General features: G+C 37.0%; 1 protein-coding gene across 3 annotated transcripts in view; it reads left to right on the top strand.

The window, feature by feature from the left end:
* Positions 1–25,717, top strand: part of LOC136337578 (sodium channel protein type 2 subunit alpha) — a 160,743-nt gene that overhangs the window by 68,603 nt on the left and 66,423 nt on the right. For 2 of the 3 annotated variants that reach the window (XM_066278965.1, XM_066278966.1), the window contains exons 12-14: positions 16,320–16,667; positions 19,253–19,382; positions 23,535–23,773. In XM_066278965.1, coding sequence (XP_066135062.1) covers positions 16,320–16,667; positions 19,253–19,382; positions 23,535–23,773 — 717 coding nt within the window. Of the gene's footprint in view, positions 1–16,319; positions 16,668–19,252; positions 19,383–20,852; positions 20,907–23,534; positions 23,774–25,717 lie in introns of those variants that run through there. The other variant, XM_066278967.1, reaches the window with a different exon arrangement.

Below are 25,717 nucleotides of genomic sequence, written 5' to 3'. Positions count from 1 at the left end.
AAATATTATATTACATAAACTGCATTTTCATAACAAACAGTTTATTTGAAGTTATGCCATAATTTGGTAGAGGTAAATCTGCCCTCCCCGTGGATGGCACAATGCTATCAGAATGGTAATTGTCAAGTGTTGTGATTATGACCTCAGAGAATGTGTGAGTTTTACAACTGTTGATGTAAAGAAGTGTTCAGACCTGTAGAGAATTATTTGTAAGATTCTATTTGAGCCAAACTGAGACATATGTGGGGAAGCAAGATCTCACATGCTCCCAAGAATAACATTTCTGTGGTTTCTTTTATGAATTTGAACTCAGGAGGGAACGTGAGGAAGATTTCACAAAGGTGAGAGAAAGCAAAGTGGGGATCAGATTATAAGCTAATTAAGGTTATATGTTCCCATGATTTAGAAGGAGAGGTCTGACTGGGGGCCATTTCAAAAGTGTTTTAACCTAAATGCACAGAAACAATGGATGGGGCCTGCTTAATGCAAAGATAAGCCATTCATTAAAATTATATGCCTGGGTCGTGACTACCCCCCATGACCTGCTCAGTTCGGAATTTATGAACAGAGCACTCTGTAAACTTACTTTCCATAGAGCTCCTTTTACTTCTACATACATTTTGGATCCCAGGAAAGCATTTTTAGAGCATAGATTTCACTAGGCATGGGTAGGTTTGTGGTTTTGAGGTTTCATTAAAGACTCAAATATCTTGCGGCAATTTTTCACATGAGAAATTATCAGCAGCTGTTTCCCATCCTTTCTTAGCTACCGTGCCTGAACTCAGTGAACTGTGGATTTTCTGAGTGGCAGTTTCCTAGAAGCAAAACATGGACTCTTTCAGACCATCTGTTCAGTTCCCGTTCATGTGCAAACTTCATTTGAAGAATTTATTCTTTTTTATTTTTCAATTACAGTTGCCATACAATATATTATGTTAATTGCAGGTGTACAACCCTTTGATTGGACATTTATATAACTTATGAAGCTATCACACCGATAAATCTAGTACCCATCTGACACCATACATAATTATTACAGTATTATTGACTATATTCCCTATGCTGTACATTATATCCCCACAACTATTCTGTAACTACCAATTTGTACTTTATAATCGCTTCACCTTTTATCATCCATGTCCCCAATCCCCCTCCGATCTGGCAACCATCAAAATGTTTTCTGTCTCTATGAGTCTGTTCCTGTTTACATTGTTTATTTATGTGGTTTTTTAGAATCCAAATGAAAGTGAAATAATCTGGCATTCATCTTCCTTTGTCCTGTCTTATTTCACTCAACACAATGCCCTCTAGCTCCACCTATGTTGTTGTAGATAGCAAGATTTTCATTCTTCTTTCATATTTTATTGTATATATACACCACTTAGTTTTTATATATTTATCTATTGATGGACACTTAGGTTGCTTCCGTATCTTGGATATTGTAAATAATGATGCATTGAACGTATGGATGCATATGTCTTTTTGATTTAGTGTTTTGTATTTCTTCAGATAAACATACAGTAGTGGAATTTCTGGGTCCTTCTTTGTCTCTTGTTATGTAGCCTTTGTTTTAAAATCCATTAAGTCTGGAATAAATATGGCTACCCCAACAACCTCCTCCAGCTCTATTCACCTTGTTTTCATTTTTATAAAATATCTTTTTCCATTTCTTAACTTTCTTTCTATATATGTCTTTCAATCTGAAGTGACTCTCTTATAGGCAGCATATGTGATAATCTTGTTTTGTTATCAATTCATGTGTCTTTTGATTGGAGCATTTTCTTCATCTGCTTTTAAAGTAACTGTTGATAGATACAAATTTATTGTAATTTTATTATGCATATTTTTATTTTTTCTTCTTAAAGAAGACCTTTTAAAATTTCTTGCAATACTGGCTTGATAGGATGAACTCCTTTAGCTTTTTCTTGTCTGGGAAGCTCTTTATCTGTCTTTTATGTCTAAATGATAACTTTGCTGGGTAGAGCAATCTTGGTTGTAGGTTTTTGCTTTGAATCAGTTTGAAAATTTTGTGCCAATACATTCTGGCCTACAAAGTCTCTGCTGAGAAATCAATGACAGTTTTATGGAAGCTCCCTTTGAGGTAACTAACTGCTTTTTCCTGCTGCATTAAGATTTTAAAATGCCTAACCTTTGGCATTTTAATTATGATGCGTCTTTGTGTGAGCCTCTTTGAATCCATCTTGTTTGGAACTCTGTGCTTCCTGGACTTGTATGTCCATTTCATCACCAAGTTAGGGAAGTTTTCTGTCATTGTTTCTTCAAATAGATGTTTAACTTCCTGCTTTCTCTCTTATCCTTCCAGTACTTCCATGATGCAAATGTTGGTATGCTTAAAGTTGTCCCAGAAGTTCCTTATACTATCCCCATTCCTTTGGATTCTTCTTTCTTTCTTTTTTTTTTTCTTTTTTTTGTAATTTTCTGAAGCTGAAAACGGGGAAAGACAGTCAGACAGACTCCCGCATGCACCCGACCGGGATGCACCCGGCACGCCCACCAGGGGCAATGTTCTTCCCACCAGGGGGCGATGCTCTGCCCCTCCGGGGCGTCGCTCTGCTGCGACCAGAGCCACTCCAGCGCCCGGGGCAGAGGCCAAGGAGCCATCCCCAGCGCCCGGGCCATCTTTGCTCCAATGGAGCCTCGGCTGCGGGAGGGGAAGAGAGAGACAGAGAGGAAGGAGAGGGGGAGGGGTGGAGAAGCAGATGGGCGCTTCTCCTGTGTGCCCTGGCCGGGAATCGAACCTGGGACTTCTGCACGCCAGGCCGACGCTCTACCACTGAGCCAACCGGCCAGGGCCGGATTCTTATTTCTTTCTGCTGTTCTGATGGGATATTTTCTGCTTTATCTTTTAAATTGCTAACTTGATCCTTTTTTCATTTCTTCTACTGTTGATTCCTTATAATGTATTCTTCATTTCAGTTAATGCATTCCTCATTCCTGACTGATTCTTTTTTATGTTTTATATCTCCATTTTTATGTTTTCTGTCTCTTTGTTGAAGTTCTCACTAAGTTCTACTCTTCCCCTACGTTCATTGAGCAGCCTTATAACCAGTGTTTTGAACTCTGCATCTGGTAGATTGCTTGTCTGCATTTTTCTTAGTTCTTTTACTGTAGTTTCATTCTTTTATTTCATTTGGGACATGTTTCTTTGTCTATTCATTTTGGCTGCCTCCTCATGTTTCTTTTCTTTTCTTTTCTTTGAATTAAATAGGGCTGCTACATCTCCTGGGCTTGGTAGAGTGTCCTATGTAGTAAGTGTCCTGTAGAGCCCAGTGGCTCAGCCTCTTCAGTTGGTTCAGGTGTGCTCCCCAGGTGGGCTGTGCATCCTTCCTTTGGCAGTTGAATCTTGATTGCTGTTTTCATGTTAATGGGAAGGAGTTACCCATAAGGAAATGAGCTATAAGAAACAGCCTTGACCACTGTGGAGGATCTGCTGTGCAGGTGCTGATCCCACAGAACAGAACTCACTTCAGCAGGGCTCAGGTACCTGCTGAGTCCACTCCTTGAGTATGTTGCTTAGGGAGATGCTTTGGTGTGATCTAGAGCTGTTCCCTGGCAGTGCTGGATCTGTGGCCTCCTGGAAGGTTCAGGTCAAGGTCAGTTGTCACCTGTGCCCTGCTTGGGACCACCTGGCATGAGCTATAAAGTAATCTAAAGATTACTGCTGCTTGTGTTGGACTTGGTGGAGCCCAGGAGAGGCTAAGCTGTGAACTAAGATTGGGAGTCACTGATGCCAGGCCTGGGGCCACTTAGCAAAAGGTACAGATTATATAGAGTCCAGATACTGCTTGTTTGAAAGGTTTTAGGAAAGCTGGCAGTACGAGACACACAGGCCATTGGGATGAAAAAGCCACTGGAAATGGCTTGAGATGGCACAAAAGTTAGGTAGAGTGGGTCTCAGAGAATCACCAGGATAGGGTAAACTCTATTAACAAGGTTTATGGAGACTCAGATATAGCATCTGCCTGCCAGCTCTGTGGAGGAAGGGCTTGCAAAGGAACAATGACCTCTGCCAACACTTCTGTCTGGTAGAAAGCTTCTCTCCCTGCTCTTGTCCTAAAGCCAAAGAATTTGATTCCTCCTCATATGTCTCTAGGGCTTTTTGGATGGCCTTTTGGGATGCTGCCCTGGCACTGTAGTTCAGAGAAAGTCCATTCAAGTAAGTCCACGTGTGGGCCTTTAAGAGGAACTAGGACTCCAGGGGCCCTGCATCTCACTCAGCCACAATACCTACTCTTTTTTACAGCCAGAAGTTATGGGGGCTTCTCCCTTTAGTACTGAAACCCTGGGCTTAGAGGCCTAGTGTGGGGCTGAGACTCTTGGCCTCTAAGTAGGGACCTCTGCAGCCAAGCTATCCTTCTCTATTTTTATCTGACACACGTGGCTGTGAGACAAGCCCATGTCTCCAGCCCCCCTACCAGTATCAATGGAGCTTCTTCCATATATCCTTGGTAACAGGGTTTCTGTTCAGCTAAATTTCAGGAGATTCTCAATGATGATTGTTCAGTAGTTTAGTTGTAATTTTGATGTGGCTATAGGAGGTTCCAACTACTGTTCTTACCGACGCCGCCATTCTTGAAGATTGTACCTGAAGGGTACATTCTTCATGCCCTCTTTTCAAGGAGAACCAAAGCAAAATTATACTGGAAATGTAGCCAAAATTGTTAGGTGGGTGTGCACTGAGGTGTATTTATGACACTAGTGTTATTTAATTGCACTTGATTATCTCTTGATTATCTCTGCCTCACGTTTAACAAGGGAATGGCATAGAAAGAATACCCTGATTTATATAGTAAATGTTCACTGCATACCTCTGACTTTTGTACCAACACTGTTAAAACTGAAATTTAGGCCCTGGCTGGTTGGCTCAGTGGTAGAGCGTCAGCCTGGCGTGCAAGGGGTCCCGGGTTTGATTCCTAGCCAGGGCACACAGGAGAAGTGCCCATTTGCTTCTCCACCCCTCCCCCTCTCCTTCCTCTCTGTCTCTCTCTTCCCCTCCCGCAGCCGAAGCTCCATTGGAGCAAAGATGGCCCGGGCGCTGGGGATGGCTCCTTGGCCTCTGCCCCAGGCGCTAGAGTGGCTCTGGTCACGACAGAGCGATGCCCCGGAGGGGCAGAGCATCGCCCCCTGGTGGGCGTGCCGGGTGGATCCCGGTCGGGCGCATGTGGGAGTCTGTCTGACTGTCTCTCCCCGTTTCCAGCTTCGGAAAAATACAAAAAAACAAAACAAAACAAAAAACACTGAAATTTAGGATCTTTAATTGTCTTTCAATGAGCAAGAGAATTACCAGAAATGCACAGTTTCTCAGAAGACCATTTTCACCAGTAGTAAAATCTTAATATCTGTATAATAACAATAACAACTAGAACAACCTGGTAATAGCAATGATAATGGCTAACACACACTGTATTGCAAATTGCAATATAAACTTATTTAAACTCCTCACTGCAGCCTGGGTTGGTACTATAATCATCATCTCCAATCTGTAAATAAGAAGAGGAGGGCTGTACTCATTGCTGAGTGCCTATTTTATGTTTTTATGTTTAGCATTCTTCTTATAATCATAATCAATGCTAACAGCTCTGCATAGTGTTATTTGCACTATTTTTTATTAATTTTAATGGGGTGACATTAATCAATCAGGGTACATAGGTTCAGAGAAAACATCTCCAGGTTACTTTGACATTTGAATATGTTGCATACCCATCACCCAAAGTCAAATTGTCTTCCGTTACATTTTATCTGGTTTTCTTTGTGCCCCTCCCCTCCCCCCACCCCATCTTTTCCCCTCCCTCCCCCCTTAACCAACACACTCTTGTCCATGTCCCTGAGTCTCATTTTTATGTCCCAACTATGTATAGAATCATATAGTTCTTAGTTTTTTCTGATTTACTTATTTCACTCAGTATAATGTTATAAAGGTTCATCCATGTTGTTATAAATGATCCTATGTCATCATTTCTTATGGCTGAGTAATATTCCATAGTATATATAATATGTACCACATCTTCTTTATCCAATCATCTATTGAAGGGCTTTTTGGTTGTTTCCACATCTTGGCCTCTGTGAACAATGCTGCAGTGAACATGGGGTGCATGTGTCTTTATGTATCAGTGTTTTTGAGTTATGGGGGTATATTCCCAGCAGAGGGATTGCTGGGTCATATGGTAGTTCTATTTTTAATTTTTTGAGGAACCACAATACTTTCTTCCATAGTAGTTGTACTACTTTACATTCCCACGAACAGTGGATGAGGGTTCCTTTTTCTCCACAGCCTCTCCAACACTTGTTATTACCTGTTTTGTTGATAATAGCTAATCTAACTGGTGTAAAGTGGTATCGCATTGTAGTATTGATTTGCATTTCTCTAATAGCAAATAAAGATAAGCATCTTTTCATGTATCTGTTGGCCATTTGTATTTCTTCCTGAGAGAAGTGTCTGTTCATGTCCTCTTCCCATTTTTTTATTGGATTGTTTGCTTATTTGTTGTTAAGTTTTATGAGTTCTTTGTATATTTCAAATATTAGACCCTTATCTGTGCTGTTGTTTGAAAATACCATCTCCCATTTAGTTGGCTGTCTGTTTGTTTTGTAGTCAGTTTCTTTTGCTGTGCAAAAGTTTCTTATCCTGATGTAGTACCATTCATTTATCTTTGCCTTCACTTCCCTTGACTTTGAGCTCATTTTCTGATGTTTCCTTGTTGGCATATAAGAAGGCAATGGACTTTTGTATATTAATTTTGTATACTGCAATCTTACTGTATTGTTTTATTGTATCTAGTAGTCTTTTTGTGGAGTCTTTGGGGTTTTTGATGTACAGGATCATATCATCTGCAAAAAGTGAAACCTTTACTTCTTCTTTCCCAGTAAGAATGCCTTTTATTTCTTTTTCTTATCTGATTGCTCTGGCTAGAACTTCCAGCACTAGGTTGAATAAGAGTGGAGAGAGTGGACAACCTTGTCTTGTTTCTGATTTTAGGGGAAAAGACCTCAGTTTTATGCCATTTAATATGATGTTAGCTGATTGTTTATCATAGATGGCTTTTATTATGTTGAGATATTTTCCTTGAATACCCATTTTGTTCAGTGTTTTAAACATAAAATGATGTTGTATTTTATCGAATGCCCTTTCTGCATCTATTGATAAGATCATATTTTTTTTCTTTGTTTTGTTGATATGGTGTATAACGTTAACCATTTTACTGTTTTACGTATGTTGAACCATCCTTGTGATTCTGGGATGAATCCCACTTGATCATGATGAATATATTTTTAATGTGTTGTTGTGTTTGATTTGCTAGTACTTTGTTTAGTATTTTAGCATCTGTATTCATTAGAGACATTGGTCTGTAGATTTTTTTTGTGTGTGTTGTCCTTGCCAGGTTTCGGTATGAGGGTTATGTTGGCCTCATAAAATGTGTTTGGCAGTATTGCTCCTTCTTCAATGTTTTGGAAGATTTTGAGTAGAATAGGAACAAAGTCTTCTTTGAATGTTTGATAGAATTCACTAGTATAGCCATCTGGCCCTGGACTTCTATTTTGGGAGAGATTTTTAATAGTTGTTTCTATTTCCTCCCTGCTTATGGGTCTGTTTAGGCTTTCTGCTTCTTTATGACTCAGTCTAGGAAGAATGTATTGTTCTAGGAATGTATCCATTTCTTCTAGATTGTTAAATTTCGTGGTACATAGTTTTTCATAGTATTCTACAATAATTCTTTGTACATCTATGATATCTGTGGTGATTTCTCCTCTTTCATTTTGGATTTTGTTTATATGATTTCTTTCTATTTTTTCCTTGGTGAGTCTTGCCAAGGGTTTGTCAATTTTGTTGATCTTTTCAAAGTACCAGCTCCTTTTTAAATTAATTTTTTCTGTTCTTTATTTTGTTTATTTATACTCTGATTTTTATTATTTTCTTTCTTTTGCTGGTTTTGGGATGTCTTTGTTCTTCTTTTTCTAGTTCCTTAATATGTGAAGATAAATGGTTTTCTTGGGCTTTCTCTTGTTTGTTCATATAGGCCTGAAGTGATATGAACTTTCCTCTTATTACTGCTTTTGCTGCATCCCAGAGATTCTGATATTTTGTATTATTATTTTCATTTGCCTCTATGTATCTTTTGATCTCTGTGCTTATTTTTTTTTTGACCCACTCATTTTTTAAAAGTATGTTGTTTAGTTTTTACATTTTTATGGGTTTATCTCTTTTTGTGGTTGAATTCTAGTTTCAAGGCTTTATGATCAGAGACTTTGCTTGGTATAATTTCAATCTTTCTGAATTTGTTGGTGTTATTTTTGTGGCCCAACATATGGTCAATTCTTGAGAATGTTCCATGTACACTAGAGAAAAATGTATACTCTGGCATTTGGGGATGAAATGTCCTGTAGATGTCTATCATATCCAATTGTTCTAGTGTTTCATTTAAGGCCAATATTTTTTTTATTGATTCTCTGTTTGAATGACCGATCTAGAGCCATCAGCAGTGTATTGAGGTCTCCAAGTATGATTGTATTTTTGTTGGTTTTTGTTTTCAGGTCGGTCAGTAGCTGTCTTATATATTTTGGTGCTCATTGGTTTGGTGCATATATATTAGAAGTGTTATGTCTTCTTGATTCAATGTCCCCTTTATCATTATGAAATGACCATTTTTGTCTCTGATTACCTTTGCTGTCTTATAGTCAGCATTGTTAGATATGAGTATTGCTATACCTGTTATTTTGGATGTTATTTGCTTGGAGTATTGTTTTCCAACCTTTCACTTTGAATTTGTTTTTATCCTTGTAGCTTACATGTGTTTCTTGTAGGCAGCATACAGTTGGATTTTCTTTTTTAATCCATTCCATTCTGCTACTCTGTGTCTTTTTATTGGTGAGTTCAATCCATTAACATTTAGTGTACTTATTGACATTTGAGTGTTTCCTATTGCCATTTTATGTATGGCTTTCTGATAGTTTTGTATCTTGTTTGGTTCTTCTCTTTTATTTTTCTATCCTTTGTTTTTGTTAGGTTGTAATTCATACTTTTTTTTCTCTCTTAATTCTTTTTTTAAGTCATGTACTTATATGTTGGTTTTTTCATGGGTGGTTACCATTAAGTAATGGAAAGTGTACATAACATGTTCATTATAGTACATTATCTCATGAGTGCTTCTGCACTCCATCCTGCTTTGCTACTGTTAATCTTTGTCCTCTCCCATTTTTTGTTTCTTTGTCACAGATTAATCTTGTTTTTATTGCAATCTTGATGGAGTTTTACTTGTAGTTTTGTTTTGTTTTGTTCTTTGTATCTGGTCGGAAAATCCCTTTTAGTATTTCCTGAAGTGGGAGTTTTCTGGTGATAAATTCCCTCATCTTTTCTGTATCTGTGAATGTTTTTATTTCTCTTTCCTATTTCAAGGATAACTTTGATGAGTATAGTATTCTTGCTTGGAAGTTCCTCTCTTTCAGAACATTAAATATTGGGGTCCACTCTTTTCTAGCTTGTAGACTTTCTGCTGAGAAATCTGTTGATAATCTAGTGGGCCTTCTTTTATATGGTGTATTCTTCTTTTCTCTGGCTGCCTTGAGAATTTTTTCTTTGTCATTGGTTTGTACCAATTTCATTATGATGTGCCTTGGAGTAGGTTAGTTGGGTTAAGATAACTTGGTGTTCTGTTTGCTTCTTGAATTCGAGGCTTTAGTTCTTTCCACAGGCTTGAGAAGTTGTTGTCTATTATTTGTTTGAATATGTTCTCCATTCCATTTTTTCTCTCTTCTTCTTCTGATATACCCATTATTCTTATGTTGCTCTGTCTGATGGAGTTAGACAATTCTTGTAGGGCTATCTCATTTTTTTTAAATTCATGAGTCTCTCTCCTCGTCTCTCTGTAGTACCTCTAGTTGCCTGTCTTCTATGTCACTAATTCTCTTCTCAGTCTGGCCTGTTCTATTGGTGAAGCTTGTTACCTCAATTTTCAGTTCATGAATTGAGTTTTTCATCTCTGTTTCATTTGTTTTTACAGTTTCAATTTCCTTGGTGAAGTATTCTTTCTGTTCATTAAATTGTTTTTTGAGCTTTCTAAATTGCCTTTCTGTGCTTTCTTATATATCCCTGAGTATTTTTCGGACTTCAATTTTAAATTCTTTGTCATTTAACTCCAAGGTTTCTAAGCTATTAAAATTTTTTTTCTATAGTTTTTTCCTCATCTATCTGAGCTATATCACTATCTTTTGTATCCATGATATTCTATTTCTTTTGCTTTAATGGCATTTGAGAGTGGTATTGTTAATAACACTAATGAGTTGATTAAAAATATTTTTTGAGAAAATACAGTAAAAAACTGAATATTCTATTGTGCTAAGTAGAACAGAAATACATAGGATGGAGGGCCTGGGTTGGGGAGGAGTGACAAAGAGGCAAAAAACAAGTAAAGAACCCACAAAATGCCACAAGGAATAAATTTAGATCAAGAATAAAATAATTTTTTTGTAAATGATGCTCGAATGAGAGAAATAGTGTAAGAGAAAAGAGAAAAAATACAGTGAAAAATAAAAATTCTATTGTATTAAGTGGCACAAAAACTATAGCATGTAGAGCCAGAGTTGGGGGAAATACTAAAGAGATAAAAAGTGAAGTAAAAAGCACACAAAATGCCACAAAGAAAAAAATTGAATTCAGAATAAAATAATTTGTGGGTGAGATTCAAATGAGAGAAAAAGTGAAAGAGAAAAGAAGAAACAAAAAGAGAGAGAGAAAAATAATTGAGTTGTTTTTTGGAATATAACACTCAAAGAAAAAAAAAAGTAAATTGTAACACCTATGGGTAATAACATTCAAAATGAAAAAAAGTGACCCTAGAATCTATGTAAACACAATTAATTAAATTAAAAAAATAAAAAAATGAAAAGAAAAGAATAAAATGGAAAGAGGATAAAATGACCAAGGTGGAAGGAGAAAAAAAAAGATAAAAAATACAAGAAACAAAATGAAAAAGTCATAAAGACTGTGGATTTTTTCTGGTTTTGAGAAGTTATCTTCCTCCTTTTTCTTTCTTCTCTCTCTTTTTGGCTGGTGGCACTGTACTGTACCTCAGGTTGTGCCCCTGTGGCACTCTTAGGCAGAGATTTGCTGTTGTATCACTATGATGATGACATAAACTACACCTCAGTCCTGTTGGTAGGCTGGGCTTATTAGTGTTTGCAGGGTCCAACAATGGGAGAGTCCCTTTTCCTGGAACCTCTCCCCAAATCTCTCCTTCCTGAACCAGCAGCCTGGGGACCCAGCTGTGTTGTCCCAGACACTGCCTGGAGAGCAAGAGGCTTAAGAGCTGCCAAGTCTGCCCTCCTCTTTATCCCCACTCAATGCAGGGTTCTGGGTAAGGCTTTGCCAGCCAGAGCCGCCAGCATAATCAAGCAGGGCTGGGAGCCGACTGCCTTTCAGGTGTCTTTCTCTGAGCCTCTGGGCATGTCTAGTTGCCTCAGCACTCTGCCAGTCTGCTCTACAGAGGCTGTCTGCATGCTTCCCATGCGACCTTCCCCCCACCACTTCCTCAGTTCTCTTCCCCAGGAGTGTGCTTAGTTAGCCTGTATGGCTGGCGGAGGTGCCGTGCCCAGATAGGTCTGGATGTAGGAAAGCCGGCTTTCATTTACTTCCTGTGCTATTATTTGGGAAGCCAGAATTATTCAGGAACTCTGGTCACAGCCCACACAGAAGGCCACTACTGACAGTCTCCAACCCAGCCCCTCCATTCAGGAACATAGGCACCCATGCCCAAAGTGCCAGGTGGAGCCACTCGCACACTGCCTGCACTTGCCCACCAGGATACCAGGAGTAAACAAGGCAACTGCTTGCCCACCTCTGCCAGGGTCTGCCGCTGGAGTTAGCTCCATATGGGCTGAGCCATGGGCACATTCTCTCCTCAGCTTGAACGTCTCTGCCCTAGCCCAGCTTTTTCCATGCTCCCAGCCCTCACTTTCTCTCAGTTCCAAGTGGAAGCAGCCCTTGCTCAGGTCAGTGAGGAAAGTGGAATACTCCATTCTCCATCTTATTTCCTTCAGAGTAGATTATATATTCAGCTACCTTTTCGCCCAATTGTACCTTTGTTTGATGTATATGTATTTCAGATGCTCCGAAGATTGTTTTTCTGTCTCTAGTTGTTGAATTTGTTAATGTTTCAGGGAGAGGTATCGGAGAGCACTCCTCACAGTGCCATTTTTCTCTATTGTCACTATTTTTTAGGCTCAGTGAAGTTAAAGAATTGCCCGATGACATATAGTTATTAAGAGCTAAGGTAATATTTAAATTTCGGCTGACTCTGAAATTCTTTACATTTCTACTCTATCAGGCCTATATAAAGAACATCTTTTACAATTGATAACAAAGTTTATGATTTGATTTTATTTTAAAAATACATATATTTAAGGTTATACTTGCTCTTCACACATTTAATAATGTAGAGTCTAACTTTATTCTAATATGTGTGAAATTTTATAGATCATTATGATTCATTCTATGTACAATAACATTATAAGATAAAATAAATTAAAGGGTTAGTGGGTTTAAATTAAAATTTAAAATAGAATTTATTTTTAAGTAAATACCAACATTTACTCATTTTTATTTATGTTGTTGTCATAATCATTATGATTCCATTGATGGAGACATGAATCTAAATAAATGTTGATTTCCTAAAAATAAATTCCCTTTTTTGAAGCATTGGTCATTTTGAAAAAGAAGGAAGGAAAAGAGAGACAAAGGGAGGGGAAAAGGTAGGTTACATCATGTAAAATTTTCTATATTTAAAACTGAAAATCATCCTGAAGAGATGGTAGCACAGTGGATGGAGCATCAGCCTGAACTCTGAGGACCCAGGTTTGAAAACCTGAGGTTGTCTGGTTTAGCATGGGATAATAGAAATGGCACTGTGGTCTCTGGCTTGAGCTCAAGGTCATTGGCTTGAGCAAGGGGTCACTGGCTCAGCTGGAGCCCCCTGGTCAAGGCACATATGTAAAAGCAATCAATGAACAACTAAGGAGCTGCAACAAAGAATTGATGCTTCTCATCTCTCTCCCTTCCTGTCTGTCTTTCTCTCTCTCTTGCTAAAAAAAAAGTGTAAATCAACAATAATCACCAAGTTTCTCCAATATGCTTTATTTCAAGTCCAATAAAACAAATTCTAGGTAAAATAGTTAAGCTTGAAAAGGTTAAGCTCTGTCTTGCTTCTTTCTGCAAATTTTGCTCACAGATATAACATTTTTCTAGTATTATCTTCTTCATACCTTTATTTATTAGCTAGATGACTATTATAATAACTGACTATTGACATACAACTTGGAATGTCTCACTCAATATATTTGTTCCTTAGGTGGTATATATTTTTTAAAAATAGTGAAAGGCTTTTAACCTGATAAAGAAATAATTAAACAAATAGCAAAGAACATGGAGAGGAAAATGGAGAGAGCGAGAGAGCGAGAGAGAGAGAGCAGGGAGATAGAGGAAAAGAGAAGGAAAAAAAATAAGGGAGGGAGAAGGGGAGGGAAAAAGCTAAGGAAGCAGAGAATCCGGAATTCACACTAATGACACTTTGCAAGACCATGGAAGTAATACTGAAAATGCTCAGCTAGGCAGAGAGCCTTATTCTGGGCACAGAGATGAAAGGCCCATACCTTTGTTAGATTTTTCAGGAGTCCAAGACTCCAAAGTATTAAAAGCTAATATTTTACATGATAGAAAGGCAATTGGTTTGGTAACCATTTCTACTTTTATATTGAGAAAATATATAATGTAGGCTTTTACCACAAGATTATACTTTTCTCAATTGAGTAGGTAAATTTTGTGAAATAGTTCTTAAACTTTGATTTGACTAGAATGGAAGAAGGGAGAGAAGGAAGTCAGTTCAATCTTTAATCAAGTCTTAAAACAATGGGGATATTTTATTTTGAAACCTTTATAAAATACAGTTGACCTTCCTAAGTTATTATTTCCTTCCCTATTTATAATAAACCAAGTTTTGTGCTTTAGAGCTTTACTTGGTATGTCAGATTTTTCTTTATTGACAGCATAACATCTGATTATAATGGATTTATATAACTAATGTAAGCAATAGAAGTTGGTGATAACAGATAGGACACAATCATTTTCTATGTAGCGGTCTGATGTGAATTATGCTCTTATATTGCATAATTTACTGTTGAAGATTGAGAAACCCTATGTGCAGTTTTATAGCATAGTTTTACCCAAATCTTCTATTACCTCTATTTGAGTAGAGTACTTGTAATTTAAAATATAAACTCTTACTAAGAGTGACACATATAAATAATTTCTACTTTAGTTTTTATTGCCAAGAATTTCTTGTCTGCCTTTCTTTTTGTACTAATGATAACCGGTAGATCACAAATTCTTTAGCCCTTATATCCTTGCAGCTAATTCAAAACCCCTGTGAAAAGAGAAAGATATGAAAGAAATTGGTTAGTCTAAGAGAGATTTTTTTAAAAATTAACTGCTTATATGGAAAACAATAAATCTTACTAATGAAGTTGATAATGAGAAGAAAAACATGTGAACAGGAAAAGGAGAAATGACTTATGTTGGGGAAGCATATCAGTCTTCTTAGATGTGCTACTTCTTTCTATGAATAGTGAGTAAGATTACATAAGACAGTATTTAAAGTTTATGGACACTTTTATAGCTCTTTATTAACATTATTAATAAAAATTATTCTTTAGCTTAAAATAAAATAAAAAAAACATACTGGTCAAGAAATGTAAAAAAATTTGAATATAAAATAATAATGTTAAGTAGCTTTAAATCTTTAGAGAACAAAAAGATCAGACATTTAAATGATGACATTTGTATTCTTCCTATTAAAATCATAGGAATCCAACTCAGGCCTTGTTTAATAAAAAAGAGAACTTTTTATATCATATACATAGTATCTGTATATAGGTTTAGGCATGGCTGGACCCAAGAGCTCAAAACACATTATTATGACCAAGTACTTTTTCATATCTCAGCCCAGGTTCTTCCAATATGCTGGCAAGATGCCCACTGTAGCTTACACTTATATGCAATATTTTTCCCAACTCTAATTTAAAACGCATATTTTGCCTGACCTGTGGTGGCACAGTGGATAAAGCATCGACCTGGAACACTGAGGTCGCTGGTTCAAAACCCTGGTCTTGCCTGGTCAAGGCACATATGAGAGTTGATGATTCCTACTCCTCCCCCACTTTTCTCTCTCTCTCCTTTAAAATTAATAAATAAAAAGCAATACATCTCTTTCCCAACAATTACAGTATAAAAGAAAGAGGTGGCTGTCAGTGTGAACCATGTTTAATCCATTCTCTATGGCCAGAGGTACACAAACACCCAGTGGCTATGCCTAAGTCTTGGTCTTGCCTAAGGATCATTTCTCAAAAATAATCAGTACTGTCAAAAGAAGGAGAAATAAGTATTGGACAACCAAAAGCAAGTATATACTACAAGGAAGCTATAAAAGTAGACTAGTAATAAACAGAAAGTGATTCATTGTGCTTAATGTTGCTGTGCTTAAGAAGCAAGGTAAACTGCATAATGATAGTGACAATGTAACCATTTATTCAATAGAAAATTGTTAAGTGATTGTGACATATACTTCACGAAAACCAGGTTTTTGTAAATATGATGTTCTTTAGATTTCTTAAGATAGAGGAGTGAAAATCAGGGAATGAATCATACAGTTCTTTCAGCTCGATTTGTTTAATTTATTCATGAACACATTATAAAATATGCAAAGGACAGGGAAGTAGCTTTGTTGTACTGTAATTAGATAGACTTACTAGCAAAATGAATTTTCTTTTCCTCTGTGGTTAAGATCTGCATTGGGATTTGGTCACTCATGAGCTCTTACAGGGTATATTTTTAGCTTCAAAGGATCTAAATGTAGGTATGTATTTAATGTCTTTCTATTGGTGTTTTAAATCAGATTAGCTTCTAGAGTGGGGTCTAGCAAAAATTTCAGTTTTGGGTGCTAGTAATGGGACAAAACAATGTTGAGGGATACTTGTGATTGTTGTGAGGTATGGGAAAAGCAGAAGAAAATGACGGTAAGTGAAAACTGAAGGAAAGGAGAGAAAGGGAAAGCGAAATGAAACAGCTCAACCTAGTAGAGTTCCAGAACACGACCAGCAGCTGATTCCACCTGTCCAGTAACGTATCTGTAGGGAGGTCAATAGTTCTGAAACAGTGAATCAAGTCTTATATTTTTCAGGATGCAGCTCTTAATTCTGTTCATCCGGTTTTTTTGTTTGTTTGTTTGTCTGTTTGTTTTCTTTCTTGTTGTTCATAGTCTTTATTGAGCATCCGTGGCTCCCTTTTCTCTCCAAGACGCAACAGTAGAACGAGCCTTTTCAGCTTCAGAGGTCGAGCAAAGGACATTGGTTCTGAGAACGACTTTGCTGATGACGAGCACAGCACGTTTGAAGACAATGACAGCCGAAGAGACTCTCTGTTTGTACCACACAGACATGGAGAGCGGCGTCACAGCAACGTCAGCCAGGCCAGCCGAGCCTCCAGGGTGCTCCCCATCCTGCCCATGAATGGGAAGATGCATAGCGCAGTGGATTGCAATGGAGTGGTGTCCCTGGTTGGGGGCCCGACAGCCCTCACGTCTCCTGCTGGGCAGCTCCTGCCAGAGGTGAGGCAAACGGAAACCTCAGCAGTTGGGGAGGAAGCTGAGGCTGGAGCAGACTCCACTGTTTCTGGTTTCCACATCTAAGAATTTTGCTGAGGCTAGTGTTCAAACGCTGGGATTGGTTCAGTCAAGCTATAAACTTATTTTGTCAAATTCTTCTACTCAGACTTTTCTACAGATTAATTAAAAATATAGGTTGGGTATTATAGAATATAATTAGAAGTATTCCTTCATCATTATTACTACAGCATGACATTTTCCAAAAAGAACAGCAACAATTTATCAAGAATAATGTCTAATAAAATCGAGTTAAATGTAAGAAACGATATCAATACTTATTTTAAGGATTTTTTATCATTGCTCCTTTAAAAAGAGAATTTCATACTTTCACCAGAAGTATATACTATTATTCAATGCATCTAAGTCTTGCAGAGTAACCTTCTTTCTCTTTGTAGGTCAGAATGTTATAGCATTGTTAGCACCCACTTAAGTGTCCCTAGCCATTGTACATTTGTTTGGTAAAGATGTCACTCAGCCCTGGCCGGTTGGCTCAGCGGTAGAGCGTTGGCCTGGCGTGCAGGGGACCCGGGTTCGATTCCCGGCCAGGGCACATAGGAGAAGCGCCCATTTGCTTCTCCACCCCTCCCCCTCTCCTTCCTCTCTGTCTCTCTCTTCTCCTCCCGCAGCCAAGGCTCCATTGGAGCAAAGATGGCCCGGGCACTGGGGATGGCTCCTTGGCCTCGGCTCCAGGCGCTAGAGTGGCTTTGGTCTTGGCAGAGCGACTCCCCGGAGGGGCAGAACATCATCCCCTGGTGGGCAGAGCGTCGCCCCTGGTGGGCGAGCCGGGTGGATCCCGGTCGGGCACATGCGGGAGTCTGTCTGACTGTCTCTCCCTGTTTCCAGCTTCAGAAAAATACAAACAAAACAAAACAAAACAAAAAAAAGATGTCACTCAAAAAAAGTCATGTGTTGTAATTTTTAGAGCAGATTTCAATTTTTATATTACTCTTATGAATTCCTTTTGTTAAACAAAGGTGCCCTAAATCAAATCTATGTAAAAGGATTTCAGCTAAATACCAGACACTTATGGATATACTGTTTTATTGACATTTCCTTTCTACAACATAAGTTGCTTTTTAATTTTGGTATTAAATAAGGTTTCATTTGCCAATATAAAATTATTCTAGCAATGTAATTTGCTTATATTTCATAGTTGGCTGAATCATATTAAAATCTTTGTATTATTATTTTTTACACAATTCTACTTATTATAGTTAGACAAGCTCTTTAAGCTCCATTAAAATCATATGGCATGGGCTTTCAGTCACTCATAGAGGACCTTCTTACCTTGCATTATAGAAATAGCCATTGATCTTCTTCACCTTTTCTCATGGCTTCTTTCTCTCAGAGAAATGTCTGAGTATTCTGGAATCTAATCAGATCATGAAGAAAGTAGAACTTTGTACTGATGGAACCAGGAAGAATGCAAAGGGAATGTGAATTTCTCTTTAAAAATAATCGTAGCTAGCCTGACCTGTGGTGGCGCAGTGGATGAAGCGTCGACCTGGAAATGCTGAGGTCGCCAGTTCGAAACCCTGGGCTTGCCTGGTCAAGGCACATATGGGAGTTGATGCTTCCAGCTCCTCCCCCCTTCTCTCTCTCTGTCTCTCTCTCCTCTCTCTGTCTCTCTCCTCTCTAAAAATGAATAAATAAATAAAAATTAAAAAAATAATTGTAGCTAACTATATATCAGACACATGTGAAATTATTTCATTTAATCCTCATAACTTTTTTTTTAATTATTCAGTGAGAGGAGGGGAGGCAGAGACAAACTCCTGCATGTGCCCCAACTGAGATCCACCCAGCAAGCCCACTAGTGAGCAATGCTCTGGTCATCTGGGAAGTTGCTCTGTTGCTTAGCAACTGAGCTCTTCTTAGCACCTGAGGTGCAGGCCATGGAGCCATCATCAGACCCCAGGGCCAGCTTGCTCCAACTTAGCCTTGGCTGCAGGAGGGGAAGAGAGAGAAATGAGAGGAGGAGGGGTAGAGAAACAGATGGGTACTTCTTCTGTGTGCCCTGACTGGGAATTGAACCTGGGACATCCACACTCCAGGCCAACTCTCTACCACTTAGTCAACCAGCCAAAGCCAATCCTTACAACTTTTATCATAGTTACTAATACGTATGTATGAGAGAGTAATCAATGAACAACTAAGTTTCCGCAACTTTGAGTTTATGCCTCTCATCTCTCTCCCTTCCTGTCTACCCTTCTCTCTCTCTCGAAAAACAAAAAGAAAATAAAAGGTTACCTGTCCAATGGTAAGTATGATCCCTCCAGTCCAAAGCTCCAAGATAGGGGAATTTAAAAAGTCCATCTTGCTTGTAAAACCAAGCATTTCTCAAAACTGAGACTCCAATGGGCTTTTAAATACTTCCCAAGAGTGATGATTCCAGCAGTGTCTTAACGAGCTGCTCACATCTGTGAAAGCATGAAGAACATTTAGTTAAGTAGCACCTATTATAGGAATGCTTTCGGTTTGACTGTCCTTAAGAATAATGGTTATTTCATTAAAATTTTTATTTTTAGGGAACAACTACTGAAACAGAAATAAGAAAGAGACGATCCAGTTCTTATCATGTATCCATGGATTTGTTGGAAGATCCTACAAGGCAAAGAGCAATGAGTATAGCGAGTATTTTGACCAACACCATGGAAGGTACGTCAAAAGTCTTACAACATAGCTACTTGGTGGAGTTTTGGTAATGATGAAAAAAAAATTCCATAATTTCAAAGAAATTTTTTTGACTTGATACCACATCATTGTTATGTCTTTACTAAATAAAAGTAAAATCCATATATAACACATTTATTCTACCATCTATTATAGATTTTTACATTTAGCCTTCAGGAACCTACTGCAAATTCAAGGTATACTTGGAATATTACTTTCATTAATTAAATATTAAACTGTTGAAATTTGTCATGTGTATGACATTACAAAGAGTGTAATGATAAATGTTTATTTTTATAATAATGCTAACCCATTTGCATTGCCTTAACAACTTGAGACGTGGATTATAAAATCCTCTGATTTAACAAGAAATGTAAATGAAAAATGTAGATTAGGTTTTGATATAAACTTCTTTGAGGCAAAGTTTTCAAATTTTTGTAGAACTGCTTTTGCTTCTTTCTGGTCTGATATTATAATGTATCATCTTTCTCTTAATTTGCAGATTATTTCTGAGTAGTTAACATATTGTTTAGAGCTCTGGATCTTATAAGACCAAAATAAAGACTTTTGGGACAGCCTGATCTGTGATCAATTTTGGGCTCTGCCATGTGTTAAATGTGTTAGTTTATGACTCTAAACTTCAGTTTCCTCACCAATAAAACGTGGATAATAAGTTTAGGCATAAAATTGTTGTAAAGATTAAATGAGGGATTATATATGAAGCACCTACGTACCTGGCATATAGTAAATATTATCATTAATATTCATTGTTTTATTTTTGTTAATTTACATGTTTGTGCCTTTCCATCCTGTAAGTGAAAATGTCAACTTCAAGTACTTTGAAAATACTTTCATATAAAATATATTCTGTCCTTCTCCCTTGCCCTCCTTTCCCCTTTGCTCCTTTTCTCTTTCATAACCCTTCCTGTCCCACCCCCTCTCAGGTGTGTGTGTGTGTGTGTGTGTGTGTGTAGATGTGGCAAAGGGAAAGGAAAGATGGAGAATGACAGTGAGAGCGAGAGAGAGGAAAGCACATGTGCACATGACTTTCTATCTTTAGTTATTTAATATTGGATAGATTCTTGAATGATTATTTTCCAGTCTGAAGGGAAGAATCCCATGATCCTAACAGCAGTACCAAAACCCTAAAAGTAATAGCCAAAAAAACACTCACCATGTAGATGACAGTATACAGCAGCCACATCAGTATTAAACATCCAGTTTTCATAATGTCCTAATGCAGTATCAGAAATCTTTTCACTGATTTCTATGGAATATTAAACTCAGTACATTCTTCCCCAACCTCACCTGCGTTAGCTTGCACTCCCTCTTCCCCCCCAGCTGCCAGTAGCTTGCTCCTCCCTGTCCCTCCAGGTAAATCTTTTGAAGATTCTCTGGTCTTCTGCTCCTTGCCATAGCAAAACCACTGAGAGGAAGCTGCCAGTGGTTCTGCTACTGATGTCAGCAGCATGTCTGCTCCCTAAAGCAAGAAGTAGAGAAGGAGACAGGGTAAGTCTAAATCAACAGTCCTACTTTGCACTTCTGATAGCATTAAGTTTGAGCTAATGTAAGAACTTATTTAGAAAACATCAACCCACCACAGTTCAGGATGAGTGCACCCACATCACCCTCCAGGAGAATGTATCCTGTGGAGTTGCTCAGGCGCAAAGGATGTCCTCACAATAAGTGTAACTGAGGAAGCAGGAGACTGAGTGTTCGAGTTTAATATCTGCAGAGCTTTGGACCTTATATTTTTGTGAGAGACAATGGCTAAGTGTTTATCTATTTTTCATATAGAATGAAAAGCTCACTTTTCTTTATTCAGTGATATCTAAACACTTTGAATGTAGCCACGGATCAAAGTTTGTTAGCAATACTTAGAATACACATGCATACTAGAGCTGTCTTCTATATATAATTCTTTTCTGTTGTTCATAATGGTGGAAGGGTTTCTTAGGTTGACATAATCTATTTATTTGGGGACATTTTCTTCCAAGTCTAATTATGATTTTTAGTTCATCTTCCCTTGATGAAGCAGGCTTGATGATTCACTGGCAACTTCTGTTTTCCTTCTTTTGAACTACAGCCACATCTCCATTATTCAGGGTCATGAGTAGCCTCCTGGTTTAGTGAAACGGTAGGAGACATACAAAAATGAATCATTTGCCTTTCAAGTTTTCCAAAATGCTAAAGCCATATAGAAGTGTTTTCTGGTCATATCCTTGGGAAGGATAGTGGGAAGATGAGTTAGAAACACCTGAGGAATTGAGAAGAGGCAGCAAAAGTCTAAACTAGGTTGCACATGCTTCTCCATATGTGTAGCCCACACAGGAATAATGGAGGGTGGCTGTAGTTCTCTCCTGAGTGCTTTGTTGTTTCAAAATATAAAAAATCTCTTGGGCGCTTCCTTGCATAAATAATCGAACACTTTTATTTTAGAACTTAAACAGCTTTGCTACACTTTTTCCTGCTGTCAAGATGAACAACCCTGGCTGAATTTCCACTTTTGAACTTTTCTCTGATTATTTTTTTCATAATTACTGTTTGCTTCTGTATTTCTGATAAATTATGGGTAGCATTAAAATAACTGTACAAAAAGAGGGGTTTTTTGTTTCTCTTTTGTTATTTACAAATAATAATGTAAATGATAATATCTTTTATATTCAGCAAAACCATAAGGCTACTTGGGAATCTTAAAAACACCTATAAAATAACTGGTTCATAATAATTATATTTTTCCTCTAATTTATAATTCAACTATTCTTTATTGTTCTAAAAATTACATATTAAAAGAAATACAAATAAACTGTGCACTGGAAGAATTTCTCTATCTAAAGAGACAATTGAAGAATCTACCTCTAATAGAATTCTGTTAAAAATAATAGGATTTTATTTTTTTAGGGAAGTGGTAAATGTTGTAGCTTTGGTTAATAGTGAATTTTTATCAACAGAACAAAAAAATCACTATATATGGTCATGTTTGTTTATTTCATATGCTGTTTCTTTCCTTACAAAGTTTATTTCCTCATAAACTATACTGGATTTAGAGGAATATTTCAGTTGCCATAGTACGAATACTAAAGTGACTTACCAGAGTCAATTATGCAATAAATGAAAACAGAATCTTTCCCTCTATTTTAGTGCTAAGACATGGTGATCTCCTTTAACAGAGCAGACAATAAGGTGTACAAAAATCATACTGTCAGAAAGCAAATTCTGCATGATTTTCCCCTAAAGAGTTTATTAAGAGATCATCTTACCAGAGGAAGAGCTTTGATAATTTCTCACTTCCTAAATCCCTAAAGTCCTTTTCCAATATATACCAAGTTTCAGTATTTTTAAATATCATTTTAAAGATCTATGCATTTCTATATCCTCTCTTATTATTTAGTTAAAATTCTTTTTGAAATCATTGTACTTTTAAAAAATAAGTGTATTTTAATATGAATACTATGAAAATTTATGAATTCTACATGTGTTCCACCTAAAATCCTCATATATTTTACCAGTAATAATAAGTCCCATTTTGTGAAACATGGATTCATTATATAATAAGGATCTCAGTTTCTTAGAGTGGATACTTTCTCTTCTAGTTAGATTAAGTAAAGGAATCTTGTTGAGTTTAATATACAAGCTTATACTTAATGAGAGTCAATCAGAAAATCTTTGACTAAGACTGATGACATTGACAAAACTATTTTATTAAAATACCCACAAAACGTATGTAATCTAAGAAACTGAGATTCAGCATGACTGACAAAGGTTTTTAAGACATTGCTTAAGAAGAGGTCTTTGAAAATATACATGTATTTTTTCTATCTGGAATGTGATGATTTTTTAGTATACTTAACACAAGTCCTACCCATTAGATTCTGATAGCTTTGAAGATTATCATACATTTAGTACTGCAGATAGAATCTTGAAAGCTATGTTTGCCCAAGATGAATTCGTAAAGTTGACTAGTCTTTCTGTGCTCATGCCTTCGGTGACAGCTAATCCATTATAAGTACTTTCTCACTCTACCATCAGATTAACCCATATTTCAATATATATATTTAAATTACTTTCAATTTAAACCAAACACTGCTTAATAGAAAGTAAGCAGTTTTCATGAGTATTCTAACTTTTTTCTTTCAGAACTTGAAGAATCCAGGCAGAAATGCCCACCCTGCTGGTATAAATTTGCTAATATGTGTTTGATTTGGGATTGCTGTAAACCATGGTTAAAAGTGAAACATCTCGTCAACCTGGTTGTGATGGACCCATTTGTTGACCTGGCCATCACCATCTGCATTGTCTTAAACACACTGTTCATGGCCATGGAGCACTATCCCATGACGGAGCAGTTCAGCAGTGTGCTGTCAGTTGGGAACCTGGTAAGGCTCACCGAGGGGTCCTCTTTCCACTGAAAGACTTCATAATTGTCATAATAAATTTTACTTTCACATTTCATGAATATCACTCTCAAATTAAATATGAGTTAATTGGCTATATATACCTGGACAGCAAAAGTGCAGCATCCCTTTTTAAATAACAAAAATATATCACTCTATTTAAGCACTGAAAAAAAAAATCAAAGATTTTATGTACAATCTGATTTAGAATTAAATTAAATTACCCATTTATTAGAAACATGATTATGAATTATAGAGGACATTGGTTTATGATTTTAACAAATCCTGATATTTTTATAGTATTTAAAATATATTTGCTAGGACATATATACATTTGCCAAACAAGTGATAAAATATGTCATCAGATAATTTTGAAATATTATTTATAAAAACCTGAAGATGGATTCTTTGGGGAAGAAACATCATATAATGGTAATTATTGCTGTTTGAATTTCTCCTGTGGGCCTGGCTGGTGACTCGGTGGATAGAGCATTGGCCTGATGTATGGACATTCCAGGTTTGATTCCTAGTCAAGGCACACAAGAGAAATGACCATCTGCCTCTCTCTCCTTCCTTCCCTCTCCCCCTTTTCTTCCTTTTGCCCTCCTACAGCCAGCTTGATTGCCTCAAGAGTGGCCCTGGGCACTAAGGATAGCTTGGTTGGTCTGAGCGCATCAGCCTCAGGTGCTAAAAATGGCTCAGTACTCCAGTATTGGCCCCAGGTGGTGTTGCTAGGTGGATCTTGGTCAGGGTGCATGCAGGAGTCAGCTTCGGTATCTCCCCTCCTCTCACCTAAAAAATATTAAAATAAAAATTTTTTTCTCTAAAATTAAGCATTTATAAAAGATGATTTTATGTATATTTTCACCTAAAAGTTTATTTTAACATTCACTGGATACATGGTAGAGTGATAGAAATAAAGGTAAAGTGGTCTTTATGGACAAAATAATTAAATTCATAAAATAAAAATATGAGGCTTTTTAAGTTCTTATTCACTTTCTAATCTGATATATGAACATATAAATAGATTGTAAGTAGATATTAAATAATATAGTCTAAAGTATAATATACAATCTTCTTAGGCTCAAAAATAACCATTATATTTTTATTATATTGCAGATTAGTCTTAACTGATCCAGTGATAAAATTAATATATGCTGATCACCTGTTTTATACTAGGCACTGTATTAAATATTTTACATGAAATCCCTCTCTCTAGATTTCTACAAAGTTAATCCTAAAATAGATACTATGATTGTTTGTATTTTACCATTGCAGAAACTGTACCAATGAGAAATTGCCAAAGCCATGGAAGGTCTGAACTCTATATCACAGACTATAAAACTGTTTCAGAGACTATTACAAACTATAGTCAAAATCACAAAACTTTAGAGCAGGAAAGGACAAACCTTTCTTTTAAAAAAACAAACATAAAAAGCATAGAAGGGAATACTTGCCAACAGAATTTGGAATTTTAAGCCACCAAGATAGAGAAACTGGACAAATACTTTAGGCTACTTTAGGCCTCCCTTTGAATCCTAAAATGGTCTACATTTAAGAGTAAAATCTATGTCAAAGAACCAGAAGATTTAACTAGGAAAAAGAACAAACCAAAATAGCTCTGCCCTAATTAAATATAATAACAAAGTACTGTAAGTTCCAGATGGCCAACTTGTAACTTAACTTCCTGCTGGAGTAAAAATCAATATTATTCAGAGGAAAATAATTGAATCCAAATTCTCTATAACACATCACCCACAGCACATAAAATAAAATGATGTATTATGTGAAGAAATAGGAAAATGTGACTCATAGTTATGAGAAAAAACACTCAATAGAAATAGATCCAGAAATGACTGAATTGATAGAATTAACAATAAAAGGATTTTAATGGAGCTATTATTTAAAAATAGATGTTAGAGGAGT

The sequence above is a fragment of the Saccopteryx bilineata genome, chromosome 5 (genome assembly GCF_036850765.1).
Source record: "Saccopteryx bilineata isolate mSacBil1 chromosome 5, mSacBil1_pri_phased_curated, whole genome shotgun sequence".
Lineage (NCBI taxonomy): Eukaryota > Metazoa > Chordata > Mammalia > Chiroptera > Emballonuridae > Saccopteryx > Saccopteryx bilineata.
This window is presented reverse-complemented; position numbering and strand designations above follow the sequence as displayed.